The sequence below is a fragment of the Dipodomys spectabilis genome, unplaced genomic scaffold (genome assembly GCF_019054845.1).
Source record: "Dipodomys spectabilis isolate Male_0828 unplaced genomic scaffold, ASM1905484v1 ptg000039l, whole genome shotgun sequence".
In the NCBI taxonomy this organism is placed as follows: domain Eukaryota; kingdom Metazoa; phylum Chordata; class Mammalia; order Rodentia; family Heteromyidae; genus Dipodomys; species Dipodomys spectabilis.
This window is the reverse complement of record NW_024870716.1, coordinates 12,492,501-12,506,158: the sequence shown is the minus strand read 5'-3', so window position 1 is coordinate 12,506,158 and position 13,658 is coordinate 12,492,501. Positions and strand designations below refer to the sequence as shown.

Sequence of the window (13,658 nt, the reverse complement as noted above, 5' to 3'; positions counted from 1 at the left end):
AAACATGACTCAAAAAGGACTGCACTTAGCCTAGCAAGTATGAACAGCTGAGTTCAAAACACAGTAGCAAAGGAAAAAGAAACTAAGAAATTTAAAAAGAAAAAGGCCCAAGAATAGTGGCTGATACTTATAATCCTGGCCACTTGGGAGGCAGAAAGTGAGAGGCTCACAATTCAAGGGCAGCTCAGGCAAAAAAAAAAAAGTAAGCCATACTTCATCTCAATGAAAAAGAACAACGAAAGCTGGTATGGTAGCATGTGCCTGTCATCTCCCCAAAGCATGAGGCATAAAATGGGAGGATCTATATCCATAGTTGCCAAAGCAAGAACAGGAGCTCCAGCCTGAAAAATAACTACAGCAAATGGAGATGAGGCATGGTTCAGGTGGTAGAGGGCCTGCTTATTACAAGAGCAATAACCTGAGTTTAAGTCCCAATTGCACCAATCAACTGATCAATCAATAGAAAAACAAACTGAAGATCCACTAGTGTATTACTGTGACAAAAAATAAACACAGCTTTGACGTGTTTGTAGTGAACGCTTCCATTAACTCTGAAATGTCCAGGAAGTACTATTACTTCACCGTGTCTATGTCAGTCTCTAGCCCTCTAATCTCACTCTTTCTCCTTTTCCTTCTCCCTCTCTCTCCATCACATGGCAATGTCATGTCCAAAGAGATTTCACAACCAATCAGCACAACCCCCCCTACAGAAAATGCAGCAAGAAGAATCATGAGACCCAGACTGCATCCATCACTGAATAGCTAAGAATCTGCTTACAGATGACATGTGGTATACCTCACTGGTTATTTCATTTTATTTTTTAAAATGTTTTAATTGTCTTTAAGTAGCTGTATAAAGATTTCAATTACAAGGAGGTTTCAATTCAAAATTCAGTTTATAAGTACAATGCATGTCAGTGTATGAGCACAATACATCTTGATCAATGAAGGCTCTCTTTCAAAAGCAAAAAGAGGCATAAGGAAACCCTGAAGAGGCAATCAATCAATCAAGTGTGCACCTTTCCTAATGCCTATGTCCAGAAACCAGGCTTCATCATCAAGAATAGCCATCACTAGATTCTACTGAACAGTTTCAATGAACCCTCCATTTGGCCTAAGCATGATTTTGGGGGTTGGTAGTGGGGGCTGATGGGGAAGTAAATGGTGAGTGGAAGAGTGAGTGAATATAGTCATGCTATTCAATGTATATACATGAAAATAGAACTAGGTAATTTGAAAGGATGAGTAGTGTTGGGAAAGATAGGGGAGAATGATAGAAGAGGTGGCATTGATCAACATGCACTGTATTCATAAACTTCATGTTAAGCTGCAACTCTCTTACACAACTTTTTCTTTTTTCTGCCAGTCCTGGGGCTTAAACTCAGGGCCTGGGCACTGTCCCTGGGCTTCTTTTGCTCAAGGCTAGCACTCTACCACTTGAGCCACAGTGACACTTCTGGCTTTTTCTGTTTATGTGGTAGTAAGGACTCGAACCTGGGGGGCTTCATGCATGCTACGCAAGCACTCTACCACTAAGCACATTCCCAGCCCTCTTGTACAACTATTTAAACATAATTAAAAAAACAAAAACAAAAACAACTTTAGGCCAGATGCCAATGGCTCACACCTATAATTCTAGCTGCTCAGGAGGTTGAAACATGAGGATAATCATTCAAAGCCAGGAAAGTCCAGTAGACTCTTATCTCCAATTAACCACCAAAAGGCCAGAAACGGAGCTCAGCTTAAGTGGTAGAGTGCTAGGCTTGAGCACAAAAGCTCAGTAACAGTACCTAGGCCTTGAGTTCAAGCCCCAAGACTGGCACCAAAAAGAAAAAAGAAAAAAAAGTTTTTTTTAAGCTCACTCTTTGCAAAACAATGACCTCTTGAGACACTGGTTCTGAGAATTTAGTAAGTATTTATCAACCAAAGGAGCCAATGAACTGTCTTTTAAAGGTCAGCTAAATTTAGTTTGCAAATGCATAGCTTGATGACATGTAAGACAGCTGCAGTCTACACGTTCCATCTTGAATATTGACATTTCCGGAAATCCATTTGACCTAAGTTCTTGAAAACTGAGCTAGTCAAGAATCCAAGATGGAAAAGATGAGGAAAACAACATAGAACCATCAAAATGTCCCCCGCCAAGGTCTCCTGAGTCACCCCCAAGAGCCTGCCCAGTGGAATATAATAATCTAAAAAGAAAGAAGGAATATACTGTTTCATGAGAGCCTCAAGAAAATAGACCTCAGCCAGGTGCTGGTGGCTCAGGCCTGTCATCCTCCTACACAGGAGGGCAAGATCTGAAGATGATGGTTCAAACCCAGTCTGGGCAGGAAAAGGCAGAAGTAGTAGAGCCGTAGTTCACAGGGTAGAGTGCTTTTTCCCTCTAGGGAGGAGTCGGGGAGATGAGAGCGAGCAAGCGAGAGAGAGAGAGAGAGAGAGAGAGAGAGAGAGAGAGAGAGAGAGAGAGAGAGAGAGAGAGAGAGAGAGAGAGTATCAAATGACATGACACCACCCTCCCTGCTCCTCCCCAACTAAGAAACCCCATGATCCAAGCAGAGAACAACTGACCCAGATCCATAGCAAACTAGAAGGCAAGGAGAACCTATTTTCTAGCAACAGGCTCATCCCAGGCTTCTTCTCATTTACCTCCAGTTCCACTAATTCTCTACACTGGGGATTGAAGTCAGGGCCTGGGCATTGTCTCTGTACCTTAGCTTTTTCACTTAAGGCTAGAGCTCTGCCACTTTAGCCACAGTTCCACTTTAAGCTGTTGGGTCACATGGACTTTTTTTGCCCAAGCTGGCTTCAAACTGGGATCCTCAAGAGGAGATTTTTAAGACAACACATGGATTTCATTCTACCTGTATTATGGATGATAACTCCTGTTACACTCATTCCTCATCCATTCATTCACAAAGAAAAAAAAATCACTTAGTAAAGAAATCAAATGTAGCCAGGTGCTGGTGACTCACACCTGTAATCCTAGCTCCTCAGGAGGCTGAGATCTGAGGATCATGGTGCAAAGCCAGCCCAGGCAGGAAAGTCTATGAGACTCGTATCTCCAATAAACCACCAGAAAACTGGAAGTGGTGCTGTGGCTCAAGTGGTAGAGCACTCGCATTGAGCTGAAGAGCTGAAGGACAGCGCCCAGGCCCAGAGTTCAAGCCCCAGGACTGGGGGGAAAAAAAGTAAAGCTTTAAAAACTCTTTCACAACGTTTAACTGACCCTAACAAAACACTCCACCATATAGACACTGAAATATACCAGTAACTCATCACATGTCCAGAGCACACTGAGTTCATCAGATACAACACAAACAGTATTCTATCTTTTCATGTAACTCTGGCTAGTTGTTTGGATTTGGATTCTTTTTCTTCAATTAGAAAAATTCATTGTTTTCATATCCTAAAAATCCATAAAGTTCTCTTCCAACACTCCAGCAATGTGTGTGCAAGTTAAAGAAGTAAGGGCAAATCATTTTTGGGGGTGGAGTATACAGAGGCTCAAACTCAGAGACTGAAAGCTATTCTTAAGTCTTTTACTCAAGGCTGGCACTTTACCACTGGAGCCACACCTCCACTTCTGGCTATTTTTTGCTGGTTAATTGGAGGTAAGAGTCTCATAGACTTTCTGCATCAGCTGCATCTCAGATCTCATCCTTCTGAGTACCTAGAATTATAGTCCTGAGCCACCAGCACCTGGCAAGAAAAAAATCTTAGTAATATTGGGTCATTCTTGGAAACAGTAGCTTCCAATGAGTTCAGGATCAGTATGAATTTTCAATAAAGAAATAACGATCATATACTATTAAAAATGCATAAATCTATAAAATGAAATAGTTCTTCTCATGGTAATTAAGTTGACCATTGTAAAAACTAGTGAGTTAAGCCTGTATTATTTGATTTTCCACCTAATCGTTTATTAATGACTCATTCAAATATCATGCTAACTATACGAAAATATTTTTTTTAATCTCAGAAGCTAAGAACTACAAACTCTGAGGTTTCTTTTAAACAAGGCCAGCATTCATTAGCTAAAAATAAAGTCTTATCACAAGCTTTCTATTATCCTATTAAACGCTCATGGATTTTCAATCAATGCTACAAAAATTAACTTTTATTGTCTATTTCCCTCTAAAATACTGTAATCCCATAAAATGAAACCAACTAAATAGCATAAACAAGTCAAAGCATAAATTGAGTCAAATTTTACAATTTCCTTTCAGAAGTTTATAAAAAGAAAACATTTCTAAACAATAATTCTTCCAAGCTGGCTTGGGCATGAAATAAACATGAGAAGAGATTCAAATCTTTTTAAAGCTATTGGAAGCCAAGCAGGCACTTGTGGCTCACACTTGAAATCCTAGCTACTCAGGAGGCTGAGATTGAGGATCGAAGTTTGAAGCCAGCCTGGGCAGAAAAGTCCCAGTGAGACTCTTATCTCCAATTAGCCACTCAAAAACCAGAAGTAAACCTGTGGCTCAAAGGTAGAGGGCTAGAGGGCTAGCCTTAAGCAACACAAACTCAGGGACAGCACCTACGCTCAGAGTTCAAGCCCCAGAACAGACAAAAACAAAAACAAAATAACAAAAAAAAAAGCTATTAAAAGCTCATTTTACATGTTACCTCATTTTTCACAATAACCCTATGGGTTAGGTGCAAGTATTACAATATTTGATGCAAGAGGAATCTGAAACAGAGTTTAGGTATTTGCAAATGCTTATTCATGGCCAGGTGTCAGTGTCTTATTCCTGTAATTCCAGCTACTCAGTAGGTAAAGATTGAGGATCCTCAATGCTTTCACAAAGGAATCATTCATATGTCCTATAAGTGTTTACAATACTAAGACACTCTCAACAGGCTTCTTAAAAAAAAGGAACAGGAAACAAGAAATTCTAAGCTGGACAACAACAGCATTAACCAAAATACTAAAGAATCCACAGCAACCCCTTACAACACTCTATGATCTCCTGTGTTCTGGATAAGAACAGAAAGCTGCCATTAAGCCACATAAAGTTGGCCTTGAAGTCACAACTGCCATTCTTGAATACTGTACATGGCATCAGTTAAGCCAATAGAAAAGTGTACGACTTGACATACAATTCTAGGAACTTCTTGTGAAGCAATGGAATCTCATGCCAACCTGAAATGCCTGCCTCCTGAGCATTTTCTCTTTCCACATATGTCCTGGTGCATGTGGTTGGAAGTAGAAGCCTGGGCTTGACTGCTCTACATGGTGAGAGGAGAAAACTTATCACGCACTGGCTGAGATTCATGGGGGAATGAAGGCTGCCAAGAAACTGTATCCAATTGAGATTAAACAGAACAAACCTGACTCTGTCAGCAACTAGAAACTCCACCAACTTTTATCCATAAATTAAAAAGAATTTTGTCTCTTAGCATGGGATTTATTGGCAAAAGCTTTTAGTGTAGTGTTCCAGATTAAGCAAGAAATATTTTGAGGAAATTATTTTTGTGCTAAGCTCAGTTTAAGAACCAAAGGAAGCCGGGCACTGGTGGTTCACGCCTGCAATCCTAGCAGCTCAGAAGGCTGAGATCTGAGGATCATGGGTTGAAGTCTGCCCAGACAAGAATGTCTGTGAGAATTTTATCTCCAATGAACCATCACAAAGGCAGAAGTAGAAGTGTGGCTAAAGTGGTAGAGAGCCACCCTTAAGCAAAAATGATGAGGACAGTGCCCAGGCCCTAGTTCAAAACCCAGTACAGGACCAAAAATTGTTTAAACAAACAAAAATACTAAAAACTAAGAAAAAAGATTGGAGTATATAGGTGAAAAAAGCCAGAAAAGGTCATAGTATCTAAATGGTAGCACCCTGGGCATAAACAGTAATAAACTCGCTTGATAATAAATAACTTTAATTGTGCTAGATGGTTTGGTCTGTGTTATTATGCTAGTCAGAAAGTCATTGCTCTTTTTGGATCTATCACCAGTATAAACCCCCAAATACGTGACAGTGATTTGGCTACAGACATCTAAAAACTACACCAAAAGACTGAAGTGTTTTTACCATTCTAGAGAGAATTCCACAGCACATATGACATATGACCTAGTTCATCTTTAAATAAAGGGACTAGGAAAAAAAAAACTACAGACAAAAATTTTAAAAACTTAGGGGCTGGGGGTTTAGCCCAGCAGAAGAGCGCCTGCCCGGCGCGCACAAGGCCCTGGGTTTGGTCCTCAGTCCTGGGGAAATAAAAAAAAAAGCTACAAAAAACCAAAAAAAAATTTTTTAAACTTAAAGTGAATGTGGATTAATACCTAATTTTGTTAATACCTAATTTTGTGTGTGAGAGAGAGAAAGAGTCCTAGGGCTTGAACTCTGGGCCTTGAGTACTCATTACTTGACTTTTTTGCACAGGCTGGCATTCTACCACTTAAGCCATAGCTCCACCTCCACCTTTTAGGTGATTAAGTGCAGAGTGTCATGAACTTTTTAGCCTATGCTAGCTTTGAACCATGATTCTCAGATCTCAGCCTCCTAAGTAGCTAGGATTACAGGCATGAGCCACCAGTGCCCCAACTTAACCAGAAGTTTTCCCACTAGGAAATGCAAACAAGGCTACTATTCCACTTTAAGCAATCTTTTACAATTTTTCCTGCTGTGCTTCAGTTCTCACTCTCTTATGGGGACCACACTCCACCTGTGGTTGGAGTTGCTATTACTGCTCCAGGAAACTCTTGAAAATTCTGATGTGTCTAAGTTTATCTTTAAACAAATAACTACTACATTTTTACTTTGCTGTGGCTTGAGGTATTTAAGAAGCAAGCAACATACTTCAATAAATATACCTGTGATGATGAACACACTGCTAATTGTCACTAGTACATTAAAATATTCATAAGAAGGAAAATCTCACACTCAAGATTTTCTTTTCGGGCTGGGAAGGTGGCTCAGTGGTAGAGCGCTTGCCTTGCATGCCTGAGGCCCTGGGTTTGATTCCTCAGCACCACATAAGCAAAAAGAAAAAAGCTGGAAGTGGCGCTGTGGCTCAAGTGGTAGAGCACTATCCTTGAGCTGAAGAGCTGAGGGACGGCGCCCAGGCCAGAGTTCAGGCCCCACGACCGGACCCAAAAATAAAAATAAAATATATATAAATAAATAATAAAAATAAGATTTTCTTTCAAATCAATAGGATTCTTTTATTGATTGCATCACGGAAGTATCAGAAACTGGTCAGGATCCAAAACAGTCTCCAAAGATGTAGTAACTTAGATCTTATTCATCAGCCTGTTGAACTGCTCCTTTTTCAGAAACATAGATACCATCCAAAAATTTTCTGATATCCTTGTTTTTAACTGTTGTTGCTTGTTGAATTTGAGACAAGTTTAGAATCATTTCCTTCAAAGATTAATTCCTCTTTCTGGGGTTAAGAGAATGAACAAGCAACACCTGTCCTCATCTGAACTCTTTTCTTCACTGAAGAAGGTTCGGATTTCAACTAGAGACCCATTCTCCTGAATAATGACATTGATGGGGAAGTGAACATACAAAAACCTCATCTTGTAATGAAAGCCGAGAGTAACACCCTTGATCATGTTCTGCACATGACTACAGATAGTACACATGGTAGCCAGTTCCTTTCTGTTTCCTCACCATTCATCAACCAGGAGCCTCTTCCGTTTCTTTCCAAGGAGGCTGAGTTCTACGTTGATGTGGTTGAAATCCCTCCGCAGGGTTCCACGGGGACCCTTCACAATTACCATGCGACCCTTCAGAGTGATGTCAACATTTTCTGGAATGTGGACAGTCTGATGGCTGAGAATGGTCTTCATTCTCCCAATAGATGGGGCAAAGAGTGCAAGGTTTTCTTGAATTCTCAAAAATGTGATGAAAAGAAGAGTTCCCTGGATTCCCTTCCACACCTGTGCTGGCATAAATTCACACCAACAGGCTGGGCACTGGTGGCTCACATGTGTAATCCTAAATATTCAGGAGGTTGAGATTGGAGGAACAAGGCTCAAAGCCAGCCTGGGCAGAGAAATCCTGGGATTCTTATCTCCAATTAACTTGCTAAAAGCTAGGTATGTGGCTCAGGTAGTAGGATGCCAGCTTTGAGCAAAATTGTAAAGTGAGAGTGCCAAGTTATTGAGTTCAAGCTCCAGTATCAGTCAGCGTGCGCACACGCACACGCACGCACACACGCACACACGCACACACACACACACACACACACACACACACACAAGAAATAAAATTTTAAAATTAAAAAAAATTAATTCATATGAAGGAGATGAGGTGTGGCAGAGCATGTGCATTCCTAGGAAAGGGAGTGGCCTCTCTTTTGATGCTGGAAGCTTCATAGATCATGGCCCATGACCCTATCTTCAAAGAATCACAGATGACACAGGCCTTCTTTTGCTTCCTCTAGCTATAACTTTCTCTTTCTTTCTGTCTGTCTGTCTGTCTGTCTCTCTCTCTCTCTTTTTGGTAGGCGTGGGGCTTAAACTCAGTGCCTGGGCACTGTTCCTGAGCTTTTTTGCTCAAGGCCAGTACTCACTTGAGTCACAGCACCATTTCCAGTTTTCTGGTGGTTAATTGGAGATAAGAGTCTCATGGAGTTTCATACCCAGGCTGCCTTCAAACCACAATCCTCAGATCTCTGCCTCCTGAGTGGCTAGGATTACAGAAGTGAGCCACCAGCAACTGGGTTATTCCTTTATTATCCCATTTCATATAGGCTAAGAAGGGAGAGAGGGACAGAGCACAGAAGAACAGGAAAAAGATGAAAAGAGAAGGGAAGGGAAGGAGCAAAAGGAGGTGTACATTTTCCTTCTCCAGGCATCACCAGCCACAGAGCAGGCAATAATGAACAGTGAAGAAATGCCCACCAACACCCGGGCTAGTACCTCATGTGGGCCCACAGGGCTCTTGGAGATACCGGAAATCCACTGCTTTTGGGTTCTGGTGGCAGGGGGGAGTGGCTGCCACCCCAAGCCCCTTTGTGCGGGAGCCGCTGCCTCCCATTCTCTCTGTGGGTGTGGGGTGGCAGGGCGGAGGTGCTAGGGCTCCCAGGCTGCTGAAGACTGTGCTCAGGGAGGACTCCATTGCTCCTGAGTGGACAACAGAAGAGAGGGTAAACAAAGTTAATATGAACAATTCCTTGTGCTAAGAAACACCAGAGTGTTTTCTTACCTTTGTCCCCAAGGCCCCTCCCTGAAAGCAACCACAGTCAAGACTTTGAGCCCATTATTTCTGACACTAACTTAAAAAAACAAAAACAAAAAACTCTCTTTTTTACAATTTTTGGAGTTTATCATTGATTTCCTACCATAGTAGACTAGGACTTAGTCCCTCTTTACTCACGAACACACACACATATACACATGCACACACACATATATGCACGCATACTTTTCTACCTATCATCTTCAACTATTATTTCTTATAATATTTAATTGACATGGTATTCCCGATTTTTGTTATTTTGATCATGTGAAATATTATTGATCCCATGTACTGATAACATTTTTCTATCAGAAATCCTCTGATAAATAATGTATAACTACCAGATAGGCAAAATCAAAATTTATAAGTTAACCAGGTGCTTGTGGGCTCGTGATCACTGCTTACAAGTTTGTGAGCCTCTTATTCCCAGTAAACCAGTAAAAAGCCAAAAGTGGAGGTATGACTCAAGTGGTAGAGTGTCAGTTGTGAGAGGAAATAACTAAAAGACAGTGCCCAGGCTCTGAGTTTAAGCCCCAGTACTAGAACAAAAAGCAGGGAGTGGTGGGGAGGAAGCGAAGGAAGGAGGTAACAAGAAGACAACTGTGGGAAAAAAGAGGGTCCTCAAGATTGTCCTCTGAAAGCAAGGCTGGTGATGCCACTGTTTCCATCTGTTGAAAGAAATCAAAAGTGCTCCTCATCCAGGGCCAGGGGAGGGGCTTTGGTTCATGGGCAATTTTGCGCCAAGCTTGTGTTAAAGTGATTACCGAGATCATCCTTTTATATGTGTTTTAAGATTTACAAAATGCCAAAAGAGAGTGCTACATGCTTAAATTATCCTTGTGTATCTCACTCCCAGACAGAAATGTGACCCAAATCTAACAGCACAGTGTAGGTGATGTGATTTAAAAAACAAAAAAATTATTTTCAAAATCAAATTCTTCATTGACCAAGGCAAAATAAATCCAGGACATTATAAGGGTTAAGGATCTTAGGCCAGACACTGGTGGCTCACACCTGTAATCCTAGCTACTCATGAGGCTGAGATCTGAGGATTGCGATTCAAAGCCAGCCTGGGCAGGAAAGTCCATGAAACTCTTATCTCCAATGAACCACTAGAAAACTGGAAATGGCACTGTGGCTCAAGTGGAAGAGTGTTTGCCTTGAACACATAGAGCTCAGGGACAACACCCAGGCCCTGAGTTCAAAACCTACAACTGACAGAAGAGAAAAGAAAGAAAGAAAGAGAGAGAGAAGAAGGAAGGAAGGAAGGAAGGAAGGAAGGAAGGAAGGAAGGAAGGAAGGAAGGAAGGAAGGAAGGAAGGAAGGGGAGAAAGAAAGAAAGGAAGGGGAGGAAGAAAGAAAGAAAGAAAGAAAGAAAGGGGAGAAAGAGAGAGAGAGAGAATGAAAGAAAGAAAGAAAGGGGGGAGGAGGGAAGGAGGGAGGGAGGGAGTGGAAGGAAGGAAGGAAGGAAAAACAGATCTGAGCCAGATGTGACTCAATACCAATAATCATAGTTATTTATAAGACTGAGATCTGAGAATATCAGTTTAAAGCCAGCCAGGGAAGACAAATCTGAGAGACCCTTCTCTCCAATTAACCTGCAAATATTCAGAAGTGGAGCTGTGGCTCAAGTGGTAGGGCACCAGCCTTGAGAGGAAAAAGCTATTGAAGCAAGAAGGCCCTGAGCTCAAGCTCTAGTACTATCACACAGGAAAAAAGTCTGCATATAAAATTGGTAGTAATTATGAATTTAATAGGAGAGAAGCATTAGCGGTGTGTGCTTCAATTTTTAATATGCCTTATTCTTACCAACTGTAATCCACAGACTAAATGAACATTCCTTACCCTTTTAAATGTAAATGGGCAACTGGAGATAAGAGTCCCACAGACTTTCCTATTCAGGCTGGCTTTGAATGTGATCCTCAGGTCTCAGCCTCCTGAGTAGCTAGGATTATAGGTGTGAGCCATCAGTGTCCCGCTATAAGCTTGTTTTATCTTGAAAATAATGTACTACGTATTCAGGTATGATTTACACAGGCTTCTTATAGAACTCCAATAAGGCACTTCCTAAAACCTTTATGTAACATCATGGCTAGGGCAAGCACATAGGTTCTAAGTGAGCAGTGTTACTTGATGGATGATGTTCCATTGAACTCAGAGATTCAGGCAAGCTGTTAATAAATACAATCAATTCTGTGTGAATTAAGATATTCTCAGTAGCAGGCAACTAAAACACACTGGCAGTATAAATTTTCAGTTAAGATACTTTTTTATTTCCCAATCTGCAGCTCCTTAACTTTACAGTCCTAACAAAACTTCATAAAATGTAAGGAGTCCAAACAGATATAATACATTTATCTTAAAGAAATAGGTCCTGTTATATTACAATCTAAGGTGAGATTATATTTTGTTTCTATTTCTATTTATTTTCAATGGAAGTTCAGAAACTAGCATTTTAAGGAATTCTCTACTAGACAGCACTTGATATCAAAAGTGTAAAATGTAGCCAGGGGCACTGGTGGTTCATATCTTTAATCCTAGCTACTCAGGAGGCTGAGATCTGAAAGATCATGGTTCAAAGCCAGCCTGAGCAGGCAAATCCAAGAGAGTCTTATCTCCAATTACTCAGCAATAAGCCAGAAGTGGAGATGTGGCTCCAGCAGTAGAGCACCAACTTTGAGCAAAAAAAGCCAAGCAAGGGCATGAGGCCCTGAGTTCCAGTCCTAGTACCAGCACCCAAAAAAAAGTATAAAATGACTTACACCTTGTCTTCTTTGTAGGAGGGAGAGAAGAGGTCATAAACCAAGCATACTCCAAACACTGTGATGCCTGTCTCTTTAACCAGCATAGCGCAGGTCCCCAGGAGCAGACTGAGCAGCAAGAAGATGGGAGAACCAGTGGGAGGGAACCTTTCCCCAGCACAGCACTGACCCAGACTTCTGGAAAACACAGTAGTACATTCTTTTAACCTAAGCAATGTGGGCCACAAAGACATCTTACCTTTTACAGATAAGATTTAGTAACAATGTTGCTGTCCCCTAGGCAATTAAGCAGCTCAGCAAAGCTTTCTTCAAGGCATTCATCATGTAATTAGTTAAAATTGCTACCGTAGAGCTGGATGCTTACAACTATACTCTTAGCTACTCAGCAAGCTGAGATCTGAGGATCATGGTTCAAAGCCAGCTCAGGAAGCAAAGTCTGTGATACTCATATCTAATTAGTCACCAAAAAGTCAGAAATTGGAACTGTGGCTCAGTTGGTAGAGCACCAGCCTTGAGAGTGAAGCGGGTGGAGGAGGCAGCTAGGTGATAGCACTCAGTCCTTGAATTCAAGCCCTAGTACCTAAATAAGTAAACATTGCTAAGTTGGAAAAAACATACTAAATTTGGTTCTTAAATAATAGTACATGCAAACTGTTCCAAAATCTAATGTTAAACAATAAATCTATATAAAGATATTAAAATGATACCTTAGAGACTTAATTCATTAGATAGAAAGATACTTAGGTGAATACTTTTTGAGTATGTTTGCACTGGAGCTTGAATTCAGGGCCTGGATGCTTTCCCTTAGATTTTTGCTCAAGGCAGGCACTCTACCACTTGAGCCACACCTCCACTTCTGTTGACTTAATTGGAGATTAGAATCTCTTGATTTGTCTATCCAGACTGGCTATGAACTATGACCCTCAGATCTCAGCCTCCTGAGAAGCTAAGATTACAGGTGTGAGCCACCAGCACCTAGCTTTAAGAAAATACTTGTACGTGGGTAGTAACAGGCTTTAAGTGAATCACATATGAGCAAGCTCTAGAGCCAGATTCACTATTTCAAATCAGAACCCCCGCCCCGTGTTTAACCAAAACAAAGCAAGAAATGAGACCACAGCTTTTTATGGAGGACTGAATCAACCATTATCACATGCTGAGTATTTATTGTCATCATGATTACTTGAGCAAAGAACTTTTATATGCTTCTGCATACCAAACAGTGGAGATACATATATATATATATATGTGTGTATATATACATCTATATATACACATATATAGATGTATATATCGAGAGAAAAATGGATAAACTTGTTTCTTTTCTTTTGACTAATCTATATTTTTTAATTTATTTTTTCATGAACATGTATTGGGTAGTGTTTATTTGTCCTCAGTATAATTTCCAGAGGGATTTCCAAAATCTCTGTGGTGCTGTTTTCTACCCTATAAAACAGAATTGGCCATAAGAGCTCGGTCTTCTCAGCAGGCATCATACCCCTTGGTTCCCTAGAGCTTTGAGACAAAGGCTGATACTCTGTGCTTGTGCTATTTCCTCCTTCTTAGAATAATTGTGTCACCAAACATGCAGAACTGAACATGGATGCCATTTTCTCTGGAGTTGGTCTACTGCTTTAATTCCTTAAAGCAAGCAGGGTGTGCACAGTTAATCTGTAACCATATGGCTTTTGGTCACACCCATGTA

The 13,658-nt window shown here is 40.9% G+C and overlaps 1 protein-coding gene and 1 pseudogene across 1 annotated transcript in view; both read right to left on the bottom strand.

The window, feature by feature from the left end:
- Nucleotides 1-13,658, bottom strand: part of Tmtc1 (transmembrane O-mannosyltransferase targeting cadherins 1) — a 146,540-nt gene that overhangs the window by 106,675 nt on the left and 26,207 nt on the right. Inside the window, exons 4-5 of the mRNA XM_042677525.1 lie at nt 11,954-12,130; nt 8,873-9,076 (exon numbers count right to left, since the gene is read on the bottom strand). Of these exons, the coding sequence (XP_042533459.1) occupies nt 8,873-9,076; nt 11,954-12,130 (381 nt within the window). The remainder of the gene's footprint in view (nt 1-8,872; nt 9,077-11,953; nt 12,131-13,658) is intronic.
- On the bottom strand, nt 7,217-7,827 carry LOC122106307 (annotated as a pseudogene).